This window comes from Oncorhynchus tshawytscha, linkage group LG14, assembly GCF_018296145.1.
Source record: "Oncorhynchus tshawytscha isolate Ot180627B linkage group LG14, Otsh_v2.0, whole genome shotgun sequence".
NCBI lineage: Eukaryota > Metazoa > Chordata > Actinopteri > Salmoniformes > Salmonidae > Oncorhynchus > Oncorhynchus tshawytscha.
Genome location: NC_056442.1, coordinates 25946918 through 25966802, shown reverse-complemented (window position 1 = coordinate 25966802; position 19885 = coordinate 25946918). Strand labels below are relative to the sequence as shown.

Sequence of the window (19885 nt, the reverse complement as noted above, 5' to 3'; positions counted from 1 at the left end):
AAGATCCTACGTCTGTATTAGGAAAAGTATGTTGTAAAGATAAAGAGAGAGAACTGCTCAGCAGGCGAGAAGCTGGCAGTCACTCCCCCTCTACCCTCCACCTTCTGCTGCTCTCCCGCCTCTCCTTACCCACCCCCCAGCCCTTTCCCAGGTCACCTGCCATTCTCAGTCTGGCCTGAGATTGATGATGTCACCCTTCAGGCTCAGTGCAAAAGGGCTGCAACGCGTGCCTGTCCCGATGACTGTGTTTATCCTCGCAGGCCAGATTAGACTTACTTTAGGCCGGACTGCTGAGTTTTCACACTTGACATGTGTTACTGATGGATGTCAAAGGGGGCTTTGGGTAGGGGAGGGTGACAGTACACACACACACAGTGTTTTATTTTTATTTGACAAACACACACAGAAACACACACAGAAACACACGCACACACCTCAGGACAGGACTGTCTGGCCGCTAGGGGCCCCTATTGCGAGTGCAATTACCCACCTTTCTTTTCAGGCCAGAGAAAAGAAGGGGGGGGGAGAACAGTCCCACTAAGCAGTCTTTTTTTGTTTCCTGTGGCAGAAGACAAATGGACCCCCCCCCTCCTCCCTCAGCATCTCTCCACCTCCCCCTTTCTTGTAAATCCCATCTCCTGGTCCTCTCAAAGTCAATGTCAAAGAACACCACCGTCACAGAGAAGAAAGCCCTCTTTCACTCCACCTCCATATCTGACCCATGTGACATGACTCAGCACTGTGCCCCCTTCCAGTTTTTCAGTGGCATGCCTCTGAGGGATCCTCCACCCCCACAAACCCACACCCTCACCTCCATCCACCACTAGGCAACCCAGCACGCACGGATACACACACACACACACACACACACACACACACACACACACACACACACACACACACACACACACACACACACACACAGACGTTCACTTCCCCCACCAGCCTCTCTTCATCTACTAATTGGCTCTGAATGAAAATACTGTTATTTATTCCTTGCCCACTTCATTCATTCCCCTCTTCCTATTCCCCGATAGAAGAGTGGAAGGAAGTCCCTGAATGAGTGTATGAGCCCCATTTCCCTTTCATCTCTTGTTTTCCACTCTGACTCAAAGGGTGTCAGGGGCCACTAGTGGCATGGGGCGGGGGGGGGGTAAGTGAAGGGGCCCCTTCCTCACCCTATAGTTCCCTACAGTCACTAGCCAAGACTCCTGAACGAGCTTGATACAGATTCTGGAACAAGAGAAAAAGTGGTTCTCCATGTTTTAGAATATGTTTTGTAGAGCTGTAAACAAGATTTAGTAAGATTTAGTTCTCGGGAGATGATCTTTCCTCACCAAATAATTACATTTCAGTAGGAGTGTTTTAATCACATGCATTCTCTATAGGCTACCATGTTATGTGTGATATGTTTCATTTCTGATGTGGTCAAGTCAGCCTTCTCTGACACGTCATCTCTTTGACTTTAGGACCTCATCGTAGACCAGACCATTGAAAAGGTGTCCTTCTGCGCGCCCGACCGCAATTATGACAAGGCTTTCTCCTACATCTGCCGTGACGGCACCACGCGCCGCTGGATCTGCCACTGCTTCATGGCCCTGAAGGACTCGGTGAGGGTGTGTGAGAGAGAGAGAGAGAGAGAGAGAGAGAGAGAGAGCCCAGCGACTAGATTAATCCAATCCCCGCATCGCTCGCCCAGAGATTAGGATTACTCTAGGGTTATCTCTATCTCAATTGCTTCTTGGAGCGCTATTGACTGTGACCTCCTGGCACTCTGAGCCACATTTCCTCCAGGGTGATAACCACTTTTATAGCATAATGGAATGAAAACGGAGTGCCAAGTCATTCCTCACAGACATGGTTCTGGTTTGATAAAGCATTTTCCAGTAGGGAAATTGACTGGCTTCAGGCTATGTTCAGACTTGTCAATTGTGTATTTTTTTGTATTAGTACCCATTCACACATAACAGAGTTTTACAGACACGCAAACATGCATGCACCCACATACACAGACACACCAAAAGGGTGTTGAGGAGGGGTGTTGACCGGGTGTGTTGTGGTCACCAGGGCGAGCGTATGAGCCACGCCGTGGGATGTGCCTTCGCCGCCTGTCTGGAGAGGAAGCAGCGGCGCGAAAAGGAGTGCGGCGTCACAGCCTCGTTCGACGCCAGCCGCACCTCCTTCGTGCGCGAGGGCTCGTTCCGCGTGACGTCATCCAGCCAGCAGGGTGGCGAGCGCGATGACATCATGAAGCAGCTGCAGGACAAGAAGAAAGGTATGTCTCATCCGGAGATGAAGAGCAGCACAGACACACAGACAGAAACATCTGTCACTCACGTTCTAATGTATCACTGGAAAGTTACTGGAAAGTCAAATGCGGCCTGTGTTATAGAGCTAACAGGAGGATTCACTCACTGTGGATCGTCGTTGTTGTTCACCTCTATCACTCTGAAGTGTAACAACACATATACTGTATGTTGGCAGGTAGAAACCTTTATCAGTGTTATTGGCTGTAGTGGTTACTAGTTGTAGTCCAACATTAACCCTGGTCATTATAGTCCAACATTAACCCTGGTCATTATAGTCCAACATTAACCCTGGTTATTATAGTCCAACATTAACCCTGGTTATTATAGTCCAACATTAACCCTGGTTATTATAGTCCACCATTAACCCTGGTTATTGTAGTCCAACATTAACCCTGGTTATTATAGTCCAACATTAACCCTGGTCATTATAGTCCAACATTAACCCTGGTTATTGTAGTCCAACATTAACCCTGGTTATTATAGTCCACCATTAACCCTGGTTATTGTAGTCCAACATTAACCCTGGTTATTATAGTCCAACATTAACCCTGGTCATTGTAGTCCACCATTAACCCTGGTTATTGTAGTCCAACATTAACCCTGGTTATTATAGTCCAACATTAACCCTGGTCATTATAGTCCAACATTAACCCTGGTCATGGTAGTACAACATTAACCCTGGTCATGGTAGTACAACATTAACCCTGGTCATGGTAGTGCAACATTAACCCTGGTCATGGTAGTCCAACATTAACCCAGGTCACGGTAGTCCAACATTAACCCTGGTCATTATAGTCCAACATTAACCTAGGTCATGGTAGTCCAACATTAACCTAGGTCATGGTAGTCCAACTTTAACCCTGGTCATGGTAGTCCAACATTAACCCAACTCATGGTAGTCCAACATTACCCCAGGTCATTATAGTCCAACATTAACCCTGGTCATGGTAGCCCAACATTAACCATAGCAAATTGTACTCTCCAGAGCCCCCGTGTACCATCCCAGCCATCCCCCCTGGTACCTCCTCACCCCCTGAGGGCGAGGCCTCGCCCGTGGGGCAGGGGGTGGAGCACGCAATCCCGCGGCGCCACGCGCCCATTGAGCAGCTGGTGCGGCAGGGCTCCTTCCGGGGCTTCCCGGCCCTCAGCGGGAAGAACTCGCCGTTCAAGAGGCAGCTCTCGCTGCGCCTCAACGACCTGCCTTCCAACCTGCAGCGCAAGACCGCCGACTTCCAGAGCAAGAACCCAGGTTAGCCTCACCTCTCTTTGTTAGCTTAGCTAAGTCTCTGCATTCTACGATCTAGGACAAAGAGTGGTTAGCCTCACCAGTCTAGGACAACATAGTCCTGCAATGCCACACTTCCATGTAGTGTTCATCACTCGGAGGAATCCTGGAAATCAAGGCTAATGTCAATCAGAGCCTGGAGTTTTCCTCTCTTCATGACCTGACCAAGGATAATTCAGGACTTTTTCCCGGTCAGATCATGGGTCAGGAAAAACTCTGAACCTTAATGACAAAGTATGATGGTGTTTATAATTATTAGTATTTGACCAGGAACAAGTAAAGCCAGAGATTCATTGATCGGGGTCATAATAGCACTGAAGTTGATCATCAGTGTGTTATTAAAGCTGTGGCTGATTGCTGTGGTTGATTGCTGTGGCTGATTGCTGTGGCTGATTGCTGAGTCCATGTAATGGTTATTTTTAACAAGTATAATAATTAGGATTCCCAACACAGATTTTTGTTCCTGCTGTAGTGAGGTAGATTAAACCTCTCAGTTATGTTGATTATAGTTATAATGAGCAGACCTCAGCTTTGAATCATTAATAAACACACATTTCACCTCTGATGGTTGCAGCACAATTTTACCTGACATCTATTTACATTCATGTACAGTAGCAGTACTAGCGTTGTGTCCAGAGATTCTCTCTTTCGTATAGGATCTGTACCTATTTGAATCCCACGCATGCATAGAAGACACGCACACACCCACGCACACACTTAGCCAGCAATAGAAGCCACACAAGCATGAACACACGCAAGCACACGACACATGTACACACACCCACACACAGTAGCAGCTAATTTCACTGCCTCGCCCCTCCCCAGTAGTCCGCAGGGTCTCTCAGTGAACAATGTGTCTATAAATAGTCTCCACTAGACCAGTCCCTCTACAGCCATAGATCCAGGGATTGTAGTACACACAAACACAGACACACGCGCACACATGCACGCACACAGGCATACACACACACACTACACTACTACACAGAGAAACCCCACAGCTTCTCCATTCCTCTTTGAACCCTATGGGCCAATCAAATGTTCAGAAAGAGAGACCTTACAAGGCAGGCCTGTCAGGAACAAAGCAGTTCAGACTGCTGTCTCCAGACAGAAAAACACTACATCTGCACCTGGAGTAGTTATTCTAAGCAGGGTCATTCATTGGGCACCAAACAGAAGAAAATGGTCTGAAACAGGGAGTGACTCCTTAAACCTGTCCAATAATAAATGGCCATTTTAATTTTCCGTTGCAAAAGGTTTTGCTATGCTGTGCCCGAATGAATAGGACCCAACAGAGAGACCGTGCAGCGGGCGTTCCATAGGAATTACGTCCACCATTGACCCCTCTGGTTCTGTTTGGCCTCACAACTCTCTCTGCTCTCCACAGGCTTCGCTCACTCTCTCTGTCAGGGACAGGTCACTGAAAGGGGAATTACACAAATGATGAGCTATTTTTTATCTACTGGTTTATAGGTTGAGATTTTCCTTCTGTTTTCTACACTAAGGATTTAGGCTATAGATAATCTCATGCATGAATAACAGACCTGTTGGGTGTGTTACAGAGGAACTTTTATTTTCTGACTTTGAAGTACAAAAGATGATGAAGACCTCATAGGACCATGGGAACAGATTACATTTAAATAAAGGGCTTAGAAATGTTTACATCCGGTGTCATGTACTTTAATCCTATATGATTATATAAGTGTATGTTTGTCCCAAGACTTTAATCTTGCCATCAAATCATCCAAAGGAAAGCCAATCCTCAAAATCCTTCTCCCCCTCTGTAGTCCCAGAGATGGATCTGTCTGTGTGTGGCGAGGCAGACAACAGCATCAACGCTCTGTGCAGCCAGATCAACCATTCCTTCACCAGGCCCTCTGAGGAACTCTTCTCCAACCCCACCCCCAACGGCCTGCCAGCCTGCACTGTGCCCCCAGCCATCCCCCCTCCACCCGCCCCCCTGCAAGGTAACTCATTGACTACCTTATCATTCTCTCTCTATGAGCTCTAGTCTGGCTTAACATGTGTTGTACACCCCAACTCCAACTTTGCATTTTGTATTTGTAATGTTTCTAATGCTGATTTGCTTCTAATGCTTGTAAGGCTGATTTGCCTGAAAAGTGTCAGTTATTTGTGTGTATCTCTGTGGTGTGCTGTAGCGTAGGTCACTAAACAGCCGGCAATGCAGCTTTTCAAAGTCCCTTTCCCTGATGTTTGTAGAGATCCCGTTCATGGTAAATGCTGCACATGTCGGCTCAACCCTTGCATTGAATCCCGGCCCTAATCAGAAAAGGCTGCCGAATAGGATGTGTGTGGGTCCTCTGTGCTTGTCATTGTAAAGCGGAAGAGAGATCCAGCAGCAGGGTTGATGTAACGTGTGATTGACGTGTTGTTCTCTGCTTCTCTCCCACAGCCACGTCCTCCTGGGTGCAGGCGGAGCCCCCGGTCCAGTCCCCTGTCCACAGTGGACACAGGAGGACGCCCTCCGAGGCTGAGCGCTGGCTGGAGGAGGTGGCCCAGGCCGTCAAGGCCCAGCAACAGACCCCCAACCTGCCCCCGCCACCCATCCAGCCCACCCCTGCCATTCCAGGGCCACCCATGTCAAACGCAGCTATGTCTGTGCCACCTATGTCTAACCCACTTATGCCTGGCCCACCTATGTCAGGTGTGCCCATAACGGGGGCAACCATGCCAGGGGTGCCTGGCTCCCTGCCCACTTCCATGCAGCCGTTTCCCTTGGCGTTTGATGCCACTCCTGCGCCCGTGAGCCTGTATAACCAGCCACCCCTGCAGCCAGCGTTTGTACCCATGCAGGCCTACATGCCCGCCCTGGCCAACAGCATGGTGTACTCCAACGCCAGTGTGCCTGTGGTGGGCATCACGCCTTCCCAGATGGTGGCTAATGTCTTCTGCACGGCAGGCGGCTCTACTGGCGGGCCTTCCATGGGCATGTGCACAGGGCCCAAAATGGGCACGCTCACCGGCGGGCACCGCCACTCTTTCTCCGGCCAGCCGGGCGGGTTCCCTATGCCACCCTTCGGAGCTCATCCCACCGTCAACGGCCTCCCCCACAACATTCCCACCTCCCCCGCCACCATCATGCAGAACGGCACCAGCAGCAATAGCAGCAGCTGGCCACCGGAGGGCGCACAGCAGGCCAACCCGCCCCCAGCCAATGCCCAGGAGGTTGATCGCTTCGAGGCAAAGTGGGCCGCGCTGGAGACCAAATTGCAACCCAAGGCGGCGCCCAACCCTTTCTCCAATGACTTGCAAAAGACCTTTGAGATCGAGCTTTAACTCTGTATTAACCCAGGTCAGGCCACTGCATAGACTATGATGATGCAGACACCCAACCACAATGAACCACTCCACTCCCCCCCTCCAGCCCCCTGCCCCTAAATGCTGTCGCTCCCCGTCTTCTTGATTTTCTCCTCCTCTGTTGAGACCCCAGGATGTAAATTGGGTCTGAATGAAGGGGGGACATGATGACTGTGTATGGGGTTCCTCGCGATGCATTCCCTGGGATTTCTAGCAATCATGTTCTGCGTGGGGATCTATGGAAGAGCCAGAGAATATGGATACATCACATGACACCGAGATGAGACACTGAGAGAGATTATGTTGATGGTACCCAAGCACAGCAAAGGCCCTGGTTGACTAGCCAATGACACGAATCTATGGTGGAGACCCCAAAGGAGGCGTCGACCAATAAGAGTGACAGACAGTTTGATTGCCAAAATGGTTATATTTATGATTTTTACTTAGCTTTTAACCTGTTATAGTTTTACATTGTTGTTTCTCCCTGTATTTATTTGTGTGGAACTGAAAAGAGGAGGAAAACACCTAGCAGCTGCAACTGTGTCAGCGGAGAGAGCAAAGAGAGCGAGTGAGTCATCAAACCAGAGGTTGGAAACGAGTGTAAATAGCATGCTTTTTTCACCCTCTATTTATTACCAATCCATATATAACCGTCAATTTGCTTACTCAACCCAAATGAGTCACCGTTAGCTAAATCACCATGGTGATCTCACCCCTCTGTCCCAGTGCCACTCCACCTGCAGGGCAGACACACTAGAAACCTAGAACATTCTGGAAAGGGTCCAAATAGTGCGGCACATTCCAAGTTGGTTGGTTGATTCGCATTATATTCTAAAACATGCGTGTAGTCAGTCAACACTATGAGAGTCTATTTGGAGAGCCTAAGATTTAAGAGATTAGGGATGGGAGATCTTGAGCACTTCGTAAGATAAAGAGGGTAAGTTTGGGGTGAGTTATGTTTTTTTTGTCACTGGGGCTGCGTTTGAAATGGCACCCTATTCCCATATAGGGCCTTGGGCAAAAGTAGTGCCTCCCTATAGGCACAGACATCTATTCCACGATGGTTGAATGCAATTTCCTAGAAATGACGTATATACAACGTTGATTCAATCGGTGTGTGCCCAGTGGGCTGGGTCAAGCTGCACTTCTGACATAATGGGACTACAGTCCGTTTGTAGAGGCTTCTGGATCCAGGCTCTTGTCTTGAGGCCATTGTGACGGGCAGAAGTTATGGCACCTGCTGTGTGTGGTCTACCAGGCTGAGTAAAGATGGCTAGAATAAGTGATGAGTCATTTACCACTTTAAACAGACAGAGGAAGGCATCCATCTTTGTAGAGGGAAAACAAAGACATGAAAGTGACACGGTTAGTCGGGGGAGATGGAGAAGGTGAAAGATAGACTGAGAGAACGTGGGCATGTGAGAATGAGTTTGAGGATGTGGACTATTGAAAGGCTGTGGTGAACTGAGAAAAGATGAAAGAAGAAAGGGGTTGGATTAATCAAATACCATACAGGCAAAAACGGTACGTTAAACAGACTGGTTGTTTCATTCCTTTAAACTCCTTTCCCTGCTCCCAAACAAAGGCACTTCTGTTAGAGTTATAGTCACCATGCATTTAGCACTCCGCAGAAACAATACTTTACTGTTTGATCGTAATCTCAAAAGAGGCAAGCATTTCCTTCCGTGAACTTTAGTTGAAACACACAAAGACAATAAATATGCAGTATACTATAGCTACAACCCCATATTGGAATTTTAGCCCACTTGGCAGGACTTCCATTGGCAGGTCAAGGCGGGGCAAACGCATGTGCTTCGATGGGATGCTTTATGCTATTTGTCATTATACTGCTTTATGTACGATCCTGCCCCAGACGACATGAGTGTCTGGGAGTGAGACGGAGTGGGACCCAGGGGACCAGTGTTATTGAATGGACATCACAACTAGACAAACAGGCTCCATCCATCCCGCTCTCCTGGTCATTAACTCCTTAGGACTCCTCGGCCAATCAGGCTTTGTCATTTTTACATGCGGCACAATACTGGCTGACATCCATTCGCTTTCGCAAAGATATAAATCACCAGTGAGGGGCCCATGTTTTTGCTCATTTAGACAAATCGATTTTCTACATTTATTCTCTCCCCACCTTTTAAGAGAAAAAAACGTAGTCATTCATGAAATTGCTGTTTTCATTTCGTTAAATTCCCGTTATTTACACGCCCTCTAAATTCAAATGTAGGTTAATGACGTTCAGAATAAGAAACTAAATGACCTCCTAAACTTGATTGTAAACCATAGTGTAGTGATAACAAACCAGTGGAGTTTATTTTTATTCTTTATTTACAGAATTTTGTATTTAAACCTACATATTTGTATTGTAATTACATTGTACAAAGATAAATAAATAATATAATATTAAACTTTTGTTGGTGTCTGTGTTTTTTTGCATTCTGTATCGTGCTCTCCCTCCCTTTCTCCCAATGCAGGTCATGTACCTGTCTTATCCCCACCAATTCATAAGAACTTTATCTTCCCCAGTACTACTAGATCAAATGTATCCTCACCCTGTGCCAACGGTGATGCATGTACCATTGGCATAAAAAAACACTCATGTCAACTGTCTACTTCTAAAGATGGTCAACAGTTGAACAGCACCAGTCATTAAATGAAGTAAATGATCTCCGTAGTTGTATTTAAAAAAAAAAAATCTCAAACCTACTTGTTTGCCCTGAAAGTCATGGAGTAAAGTGTCGAAGAATTCTCTCTTATTGAACACACTGACTACGCTTGCCGACTCTACCGCTGTTCACAGGACTCGCAGAGCAGCGCCGGGCAGCCTTCTCCAGTGTCTTGACAAAAGCTCAGGCCGCTAATGCGACCAGACAAGGCCCCTTTTCTTCCCCAAGGGCCATGAAAAAGAGGACAGCCACAGAACACTTGAGTCATTTTAGTACTAACTCTCTCGCCATTGTCTTTCCCCAACTGCTCACTGCAGTGCTGAGGAAGAATCGGGACAACAGGAAACACAACAAAGACACAGTCAGAGAGAGAGACAGAACGAGGACAGGCCCCACTACTACAGCACAGTGCAAGGGAAATGGGTTGCCATGGACACAGCAGTGAAAGGGTCATTTATAAACACCCCAAAACTGCCAGAGTAGGCAGAAAAAGCGTGATGCGTATATAAATGAAACTGCCATAAGGAAAGAATGGTGCTAGAAATAATAAAGCAGACTAATGTGCTCACATGTAGGCCAAATCCTAGTGGTGTCTGTCTGGCCTGAGGAGAAGCTGCCATCTAAGACTTCTCACTGTTTCTATTATGGACATGCTCTACTGCAGGGCCCATATTCATAAAGCGTCTCAGAGTAAGAGTGCTGATCTAGCCTCAGTTTCTCCTTTTAGATCATTATGAATCAGATTACATAGACAGGGGGGGGACCCGATCCTAGATCAGCACTCCGACCCTGAGATGCTTTATGACTACTGGCCCAGGTGTCTGAAAATGAATCCCTGCATTTAATGAGATGGGTTCATAATCCCCTAAAGTCATTCATTAAAACAAACCCCTAAACAATAAAAAAACAGTGCAATTTTATGCAATCATTTTTGATCTGCTTTCCCATCTGGTGCGTCACACAGTGCAGTGAGGGTGTGATGGCAGTATGTGATAGAAGAATCAGAATCAGTAATTGTGTTTGTGTAATAGCTCTTACCCAGATACTGGAATGAGCATACGTTCACTGCTATTGTTTCTGGTGTTTTTAAGACTGGTGCATGGATACTGTGGCACGTCTGTTTCCAGATCACATCTGTTAAAAGTGGCTTTACCACCGTTAGAATCATGTTGGGAATTGCTATGGATGTGAAATGTAAGTGCTCGCACGTGACCTTTAAAGTCCTTGAGGTGAGGGAGGTGATTAAGTAGATTCATTACATACGTTTAGACATTGATCAGTTCAGAGTCCATTGTTCTCACACGTACAGTCATTCAACAAGGTCATTTGAACATGTGAATGATGTATTTTAACATTTATTATGTTGCTTAAAGAATCCTTTATCTTCAGTGTAAAAATGGTGGTTTGAAGTCGGTTGGCCCCAAGCAACGTCAAATGTCAAAACACACACACACAGACACACATGTAAACGAACGCAAGCACGTTTGCACATGTACTTGCACACACACACGCTTGCACGTGCACGCACCCTACCAACCCACTCTCTCTCTCTCTCTCTCTCTCTCTCTCACACACACACACACACACACACACCTTCCACCATTCTAGAAGGTTGGTTGATGTTGTTGCCTATGAGGCCTGGCTGGTTGGGCACTCAGTGCTTTTTCCTCACCCCTCCCACTCTTTTCCCCACCATTGTGCCCAAACCTGGAGCTCTGACTGGGGCCTTGGCACTGCCCAACCGCACTGGCGCCATTTCATCCCTTGCCAGCTCCTACCAACCCCTGCCAGCAGCTGTCATTCATAAATACCAAGCCTGATAGCTGTTAGGGTGTCCTAGGGAGGACATGATGTCCACGTAGACTACCCATAGACCAATGTGGGTAGTCCACAGTATGTGGAACTGACAATATACATACAACTAACCTATTCCAACAGGGGATTATCGTTTATGACCATCATTGGGAATAAAATAGACTTCCATAGTTGGAACAGATGCCCGACTACATTTGAACGTAATGCTTAGATTTTTCCACCACCTTCACTGCCGTCTAAATCTGTGTACACAACAGATGCAAGACGTTATGCAATTGTTCAAAGCTCCTGTACATTATGTGATGCAGTAAGGGTCATCACTAGTGTGTTTAATCTGCAATCTGCCATCCTGATCTCATGCTGCCTGGTTCTACATGGGAGTCATGTATTACAGTAAGCCAACATGGATAAACAGTTGGCATGTACATCATCATTCAGTCATCATTCAAAACAGACAAGATTACATTGAGTTAACCATTGCTGTCAAAACGTACTATGGTTCAATGATATCAGTAGATATCTAGGCCATAGTGGCTCGGCTGCCTACTTCGAGAAATCACTGTCCAATCACTGTCACTTTGTCAGCCACTGCGTTTTGACGCTGCAGGCAGAGAATGACATTGCTGTTGATGTACCTCCACCTAGTGGCGAGAAAGGATTATTGCGCATTACACAACTGATCCATTTTGCATTAGTCATTGTAAGAGCGTCATCTAAAATAGGAATCTCTTTTGTCCCATATCCTCCAGCAGGTTAACTCTGTCTTATGTCCACATTTATAGTCCCATTGATAAAATTAAGTTGTTGGAGTAGGAATTGTTGCGGTGTGTGTGTGTTTGGTTGTGTGCGCATTTAATTTTTCCCGTCATAATATAATATAATATAGGCCCCATCACCTCTCCATTATGCTCCAGAACTCACACATCACAGTGGGCCGCACCTGCAATGTGCTACGTCATAACATTAAGGGTCGGGTGGTGCTCTGGGGGCATGTGAAATGTGAAAAGATCCGATGTGATTAGTGAAAGAAATATCAGAACTCAGCTGCCTGTGTAAACGCAGCCTTAGATCCCTGCCATCCTGCTCACTGAACCCCCCTACTAATCACAATGCCACTAATGGATTAGTAGAACAGAACCATTCATCAAGATCAATGTAAACTTCATGCTGGTTCAGGTTAATTTAATCCAGTATTTTATCTTAATCCAGACTCTTTTAGACCATAATGGATATACAGTAGGTGATCAGGTGCTGTACTTCTGACCTTCCTCTGCCTACATTATGCTACAGTCAGTCAATTCAGGAAGTGATTTCAATTTACATTTCTAAAATAAATGTAAACAACTTTTGATATACAGTAGGTTCTCCATTTCAGTTTATTGAGAAGTCATTGGAAATATAAGCCCTTTATTCAATTATTGAATTGGAATTGACTTTCTGAATTGTCTGACTTCGATTCCAATTGACCCCAACCCTGCCACAATGCTAAACCTATGAGACCGTTGTTGTAAAAATATACCTAGTTGTTAGCTACTTCATATTCCTAATCAATTTGTAGCACATTTCCTGTTTATGTCTCGTCTTAACATGGGAATAGAGGGTAGGAATGTGTTCCTTCTGTAAAGGAGGCATGTTTTCCACGAGAGGCATGAAACGCCACATGGCCAAATCCATGTACACACTGTCATTGGTCTGATCCAAGGAAATGGCTGTTGTCATTTCATGTCTCTTAGTCTGATTTACCACCCTCTGTTATCCCTGAGAGAAACCTACACAGAAAAACAGATCAATCACCTTCACATGACCTTGGTCTTTCAGGAACTAGCCAATCGGAGGAAGAAATAGAGCGATGGCCCAGGGCGCTCCATCAACAGAACCTCCACCTATGTTCCCGGGTCAGTTCTTACACCTTCACTCCACTGTGGCTGGTTTTCTACAGCTTGACCGGACATCACATCAGTTCTTATGCAATTCAATTCCTTCTAACTTGACCTGACATTTATGAAGAAGGTGGTTGAGGGTGGAATGATCTAGAGACATTGCAGAGCTAATGGCCTATATGTACATAATGGAGACAACCTCGCTGTAAGACTGCTTTCAAGAGCCAGTACTCTTGGTCTGTCTGCTTGCCTATCCTCCTCCTGATTGGCTGTGCAACTTGTGGTAAAGTACATTAGCAGTGCCCTTGGTCAGAGAAAGGAGTGTAGGAAAAACCAATGATGCTATATGTGTTATTTACACACACACACACACACACACACACACACACACACACACACACACACACACACACACACATATATATATATATACACACACAGTGGGGCAAAAAAGTATTTAGTCAGCCACCAATTGTGCAAGTTCTCCCACTTAAAAAGATGAGACAGGCCTGTAATTTTCATCATAGGTACACTTCAACTATGACAGACAAAATGAGAAAAAAAATCCAGGAAATCCCAATGTAGGATTTTTAATGAATTTATTTGCAAATTATGGTGGAAAATAAGTATTTGGTCAATAACAAAAGTTTATCTCAATACTTTGTTATATACCCTTTGTTGGCAATGACAGAGGTCAAACGTTTTCTGTAAGTCTTCACAAGGTTTTCACACACTGTTGCTGGTATTTTGGCCCATTCCTCCATGCAGATCTCCTCTAGAGCAGTGAAGTTTGGGGGCTGTTGCTGGGCAACACGGACTTTCAACTACCTCCAAAGATTTTCTATGGGGTTGAGATCTGGAGACTGGCTAGGCCACTCCAGAACCTTGAAATGCTTCTTACGAAGCCACTCCTCATGCTTTTGGGCTGTTTTTCTGCAAAGGGACCAGGACGACTGATCCGTGTAAAGGAAAGAATGAATGGGGCCATGTATCGTGAGATTTTGAGTGAAAACCTCCTTCCATCAGCAAGGGCATTGAAGATGAAACGTGGCTGGGTCTTTCAGCATGACAATGATCCCAAACACATCGCACGGGCAACGAAGGAGTGGCTTTGAGATAAACCTTTGTTATTGACCAAATACTTATTTTCCACCATAATTTGCAAATAAATTCATAAAAAATGTGATTTTCTGGATTTTTAAAAATCATTTTGTCTGTCATAGTTGAAGTGTACCTATGATGAAAATTACAGGCCTCATCTTTTTAAGTGGGAGAACTTGCACAATTGTTGGCTGACTAAATACTTTTTTGCCCCACTGTATACAGTGGCTTGCGAAAGTAATCATCCCCCTTGGCATTTTTCCTATTTTGTTGCCTTACAACCTGGAATTAAAATATATATTTTTTTGGGTGTTTTTATCATTTGATTTACACAACATGCCTACCACTTTCAAGATGCAACATATTTTTTATTGTGAAACAAACAAGAAATAAGACAAAAAAACAGAAAACTTGAGCGTGCATAACTATACACCCCCCAAGGTCAAAACTTTGTAGAGCCACCTTTTGCAGCAATTACAGCTGCAAGTCTCTTGCGGTATGTCTCTATAAGCTTGGCACATTTAGCCACTGGGATTTTTGCCAATTGTTTTATGCAAAACTGCTCCAGCTCCTTCAAGTTGGATGGGTTCCGCTGGTGTACAGCAATCTTTAAGTCATACCACATATTCTCAATTGGATTGAGGTCTAAGGCTTTGACAAGGCCATGCCAAGACATTTAAATGTTTCCCCTTAAACCACTCAAGTGTTGCTTTAGCAGTATGCTTAGGGTCATTTTCCTGCTGGAAGGTGAACCTCCATCCCAGTCTCAAATCTCTGGAAGACTGAAACAGGTTTCCCTCAAGAATTTCCCTGTATTTAGCACCATCCATCATTCCTTCAATTCTGACCAGTTTCTCAGTCCCTGCTGATGAAAAACATCCTCACAGCCTGATGCTGCCACTAACATGCTTCACTGTGGAGATGGTGTTCTCGGGGTGATGAGAGGTGTTGGGTTTGGCCAGACATAGCGTTTTCCTTGATGGCCGAAAAGCTACATTTTAGTCTCATCTGACCAGAACACCTTCTTGCATATGTTTGGGGAGTCTCCCACATGCCTGTTGGCAAACACCAAATGTGTTTGCTTATTTTTTTTCTATAAGCAATGGCCTTTTTCTGGCCATTCTTCCATAAAACCAAGCTCTGTGGCATTTACGGCTTAAAGTGGTCCTATGGACAGATACTGCAATCTCCGCTATAGAGCTTTGCAGCTCCTTTAGGGTTATCAATAAATAAATAAATAAAATAAAAATATATATAAAGCCCTTCTTACATCAGCTGATATCTCAAAGTGCTGTACAGAATCCCAGCCTAAAACCCCAAACAGCAAGCAATGCAGGTGTAGAAGCACGGTGGCTAGGAAAAACTCCCTAGAAATGCCAGAACCTAGGAAGAAACCTAAAGAGGAACCAGGCTATGAGGGTTGGCCAGTCCTCTTCTGGCTGTGCCAGGTGGAGATTATAACAGAACATGTCCAAATGTTCATAGATGACGAGTAGGGTCAAATAATAATAATCACAGTGGTTGTCGAGGGTGCAACAGGTCAGCACCTCGGGATTAAATGTCAGTTGTCTTTTCGTAGCCGATCATTCAGAGTATCTCTACCACTCCTGCTGTCTCTAGAGAGTTGAAAACAGCAGGTCTGGGACAGGTAGTACGTCCGGTGAACAGGTCAAGGTTCCATAGCCGCAGGCAGAATAGTTGAAACTGGAGCAGCAGCACGGCCAGGTGGACCGGGGACAGCAAGGAGTCATCAGGCCAGGTAGTCCTGGGCATGGTCCTAGGGCTCAGGTCCTGAGAAAGAGAGAAAGAAAGAAAGAAAATGAGAAAGAGCATACTTAAATTCACACAGGACATCGGATAAGACAGGAGAAAAACTCCAGATAACAGACTGACCCTAGCCCCCCGACACATAAACTACTGCAGCATAAATACTGGAGGCTGAGACAGGAGGGGTCGGGAGGCACTGTGGCCGGGAGACACAACCCAAGGGGGGGCGCCAACCCAGACAGGAAGATCACGTCAGTGACTCAACGCACTCAAGTGACGCACCCCTCCTAGGGATGGCATGGAAGAGCACCAGTAAGCTAGTGACTCAGTCCCTGTAATAGGGTTAGAGGTAGAGAATCCCAGTGGAAAGAGGGGAATCGGACAGGCAAAGACAGCAAAGGTGGTTGGGTGGTTCGTTGCTCCAGTGCCTTTCCGTTCACCTTCACACTCCTGGGCCAGACTACACTCAATCATAGGACCTACTGAAGTGATGAGTCTTCAGTAAAGACTTAAAGGTTGAGACTGAGTCTGCGTCTCTCACATGGGTAGGCAGACCATTCCATAAAAAAATTAGCTCTATAGGAGAAAGCCTATAGGAGCCTATAGGAGAAAGCCAGACAGTTAGGAGGCCTGCGTCTTGTGATTGTAGCGTACGTATAGGTATGTACAGCAGGACCAAATCAGAAAGATGGGTAGGAGCAAGCCCATGCAATGCTTTGTAGGTTAGCAGTAAAACCTTGAAATCAGCCCTTGACTTAACAGGAAGCCAGTGTAGAGAGACTAGCACTGGAGTAATATGAATAAAAAAGGTGGTTCCAGTCAAGATTCTAGCAGCCAGGTTTAGCACTAACTGAAGTTTATTTAGTGCTTTATCCGGGTAGCTTTAACCGGTATCCGGAAAGTAGAGCATTGCAGTAGTCTAACCTAGAAGTGACAAAAGCATGGATTAATTTTTTTTGCATCATTTTTGGACAGAAGGTTTCTGATTTTTGCAATGTTACGTAGATGGAAAAAAGCTGTCCTTGAAACAGTCTTGATATGTTAGTCAAAAGAGAGATCAGGGTCCAGAGTAACGGCGAGGTCCTTCATAGTTTTATTTTAGACGACTGTACAACCATCAAAATTAATTGTCAGATTCAACAGAAGATCTCTTTGTTTCTTGGGACCTAGAACAAGCATCTCCGAGTTTAAAAGTAGAACATTTGCAGCCATCCACTTCCCTCTGTCTGAAACACAGGCTTCCAGCAAGAGCAATTTTGGGGCTTCACCATGTTTCATCGAAATGTACAGCTGTGTTTCATGCGCATAGCAGTGAAAGTTAAGATTATGTTTCCGAATGACATCACCAAGAGGTAAAATATATAGTGAAAACAATAGTGGTCCTAAAACGGAACCTTGAGGAACACTGAAATTTACAGTTGATTTATCAGAGGACAAATCATCCACAGAGACAAATTGATATCTTTCCGACAGATATGATCTATACCACGCCAGAACTTGTCCGTGTAGACCAATTTGAGTTTCCAATCTCTCCAAAAGAACGTGGTGATCGATGGTATCAAAAGCAGCACTAAGGTCTAGGAGCACGAGGACAGATGCAGAGCCTCGATCTGACACCATTAAAAGGTCATTTACCACCTTCACAAGTGCAGTCTCAGTGCTATGATGGGGTCTAAAACCAGACTGAAGCGTTTCGTATACATTGTTTGTCTTCAGGAAGGCAGTGAGTTGCTGCGCGACAGCTTTTTCTAACATTTTTGAGAGGAATGGAAGTTTCGATAAAAAGGTATTTTCTGGGTCAAGGTTTGGCTTTTTCAAGAGAGGCTTTATTACTGCCACTTTTAGTGAGTTTGGTATACATCTGGTGGATAGAGAGCCATTTATTATGTTCAACATAGGAGGGCCAAGCACAGGAAGCAGCTCTTTCAGTAGTTTAGTTGGAATAGGGTCCAGTATGCAGCTTGAAGGTTTAGAGGCCATGATTATTTTCATCATTGTGTCAAGAGATATAGTACTAAAACACTTGAGTGTCTCCCTTGATCGTAGGTCCTGGCAGAGTTGTGCAGACTCAGGACAACTGAGTTTTGGAGTCCGTAATTTGCTTTCTAATGATCATGATCTTTTCCTCAAAGAAGTTCATGAATTTATCACTGCTGAAGTGAAAGCCATCCTCTCTTGGGGAATGCTGCTTTTTAGTTAGCTTTGCGACAGTTTCAAAAATACATTTTGGATTGTTCTTATTTTCCTCAATTAAGTTGGAAAAATATACTGCACGGTACTGTCTTCCAAGCTAGTCAGAAGACTTCCAATTTGGTGTGGCGCCATTTCCGTTCCAATTTTCTGGAAGCTTGCTTCAGAGCTGGGGTAATTTCTGTATAACAGGGAGCTAGTTTCTTATGACAAATGTTTTTTGTTTTTAGGGGTGCGACTGCATCTAGGGTATTGCGCAAGGCTAAATTGATTTCCTTAGTTAGGTGGTTAACTGATTTTTGTACTCTGACGTCCTTTGGTAGGCGGAGGGAGTCTGGAAGGAATCTTTGGGTTGTCCGAGAATTTATAGCACAACATTAGATGATTCTTGGTTGGTGTCGGAGCAGATTGTTTGTTGCGATTGCAAACGTAATAAAATGGTGGTCCGATAGTCCAGGATTGTGAGAAAAAATATTAAGATGCACAACATTTATTCCACGGTACAAAACTAGGTCCAGAGTATGACTGTGGCAGTGAGTAGGTCCGGAGACATGTTGGAGTCGATGATGGCTCCGAAAGCCAGAATGGGCCTGTGGACGTTTCCATGTGAATAGTAAAGTCATCAAAAATGTGAATATTATCTGCCATGACTACAAGGTCCGATAGGAATTCAAGGAACTCTGTGAGGAATGCTGTATATGGCTCAGGAGGCCTGTAAACAGTATCCATAAAAAGTGATTGAGTAGGCTGCATAGATTTCATGACTAGAAGCTCAAAAGACAAAAATGTTGTTTTTTTGTAAATTTAAATTTGCTATCATAAATGTTTGCAACACCTCCGCCTTTGCGAGATGTGCAGGGATATGGTCACTAGTGTAAAAAGGAGGTGAGGTATCATTTAACACAGTAAATCCTCTGAATGTTTCATCCTAACATCGTGGATAACAATATCCCTATACTCTCTACACTCGCCAGTTTTAGCCAGCAACATCTTCAGATTAGCCTTAACTTCGGTAGCCCTGCCCCCTGGTAAACAGCGTATGATCGCTTTATGATTCTTTTTAAGTCTAATACTGCGGGTAATGGAGTCGCCAATGACTAGGGTTTTCAATTTGTCAGAGCTTATGGTGGGAGGCTTCGACGTCTCAGACCCTGTAACGGGAGTAGAGACCAGAGAAGGCTCGGCCTCAGACTCCGACTCGCTGCTTAAATGGGGAGAACCGGTTGAAAGTTTCTGTCGGCTGAATGAGCGACACCGGTTGAGCATTCCTACAGCATTTCCCTTCAGAAGCCATGAAAAAGTTGTCCGGCTGCGGGGACTGTGCGAGGGGATTTATACTACTATCTGTACTTACTGGTGGCACAGACGCTGTTTCATCCTTTCCTACATTGAAATTACCCTTGCCTAACGATTGCGTCTGAAGCTGGGCTTGTAGCATTCTCCTGTGTATTATGAGTACAGTGATTGCAATTAGAAGGCATCATGTTAATGTTACTACTTAGCTTCGGCTGGTGGAGGTTCTGACGAACCACGTCCAGATAA

The 19885-nt window shown here is 45.2% G+C and overlaps 1 protein-coding gene across 5 annotated transcripts in view; it reads left to right on the top strand.

Moving 5' to 3' along the window:
* Window positions 1-9337, top strand: part of numbl (NUMB like endocytic adaptor protein) — a 77110-nt gene extending 67773 nt beyond the window's left edge. For all 5 annotated transcript variants that reach the window (XM_024444739.2, XM_042297226.1, XM_024444737.2 and 2 more), the window contains 5 exons: window positions 1470-1610; window positions 2068-2275; window positions 3295-3558; window positions 5382-5561; window positions 6008-9337. In XM_024444739.2, the coding sequence (XP_024300507.1) occupies window positions 1470-1610; window positions 2068-2275; window positions 3295-3558; window positions 5382-5561; window positions 6008-6891 (1677 nt within the window). In that variant the 3' untranslated portion in view covers window positions 6892-9337. The remainder of the gene's footprint in view (window positions 1-1469; window positions 1611-2067; window positions 2276-3294; window positions 3559-5381; window positions 5562-6007) is intronic.
* The last annotated feature ends 10548 nt before the right edge of the window (window positions 9338-19885 follow it).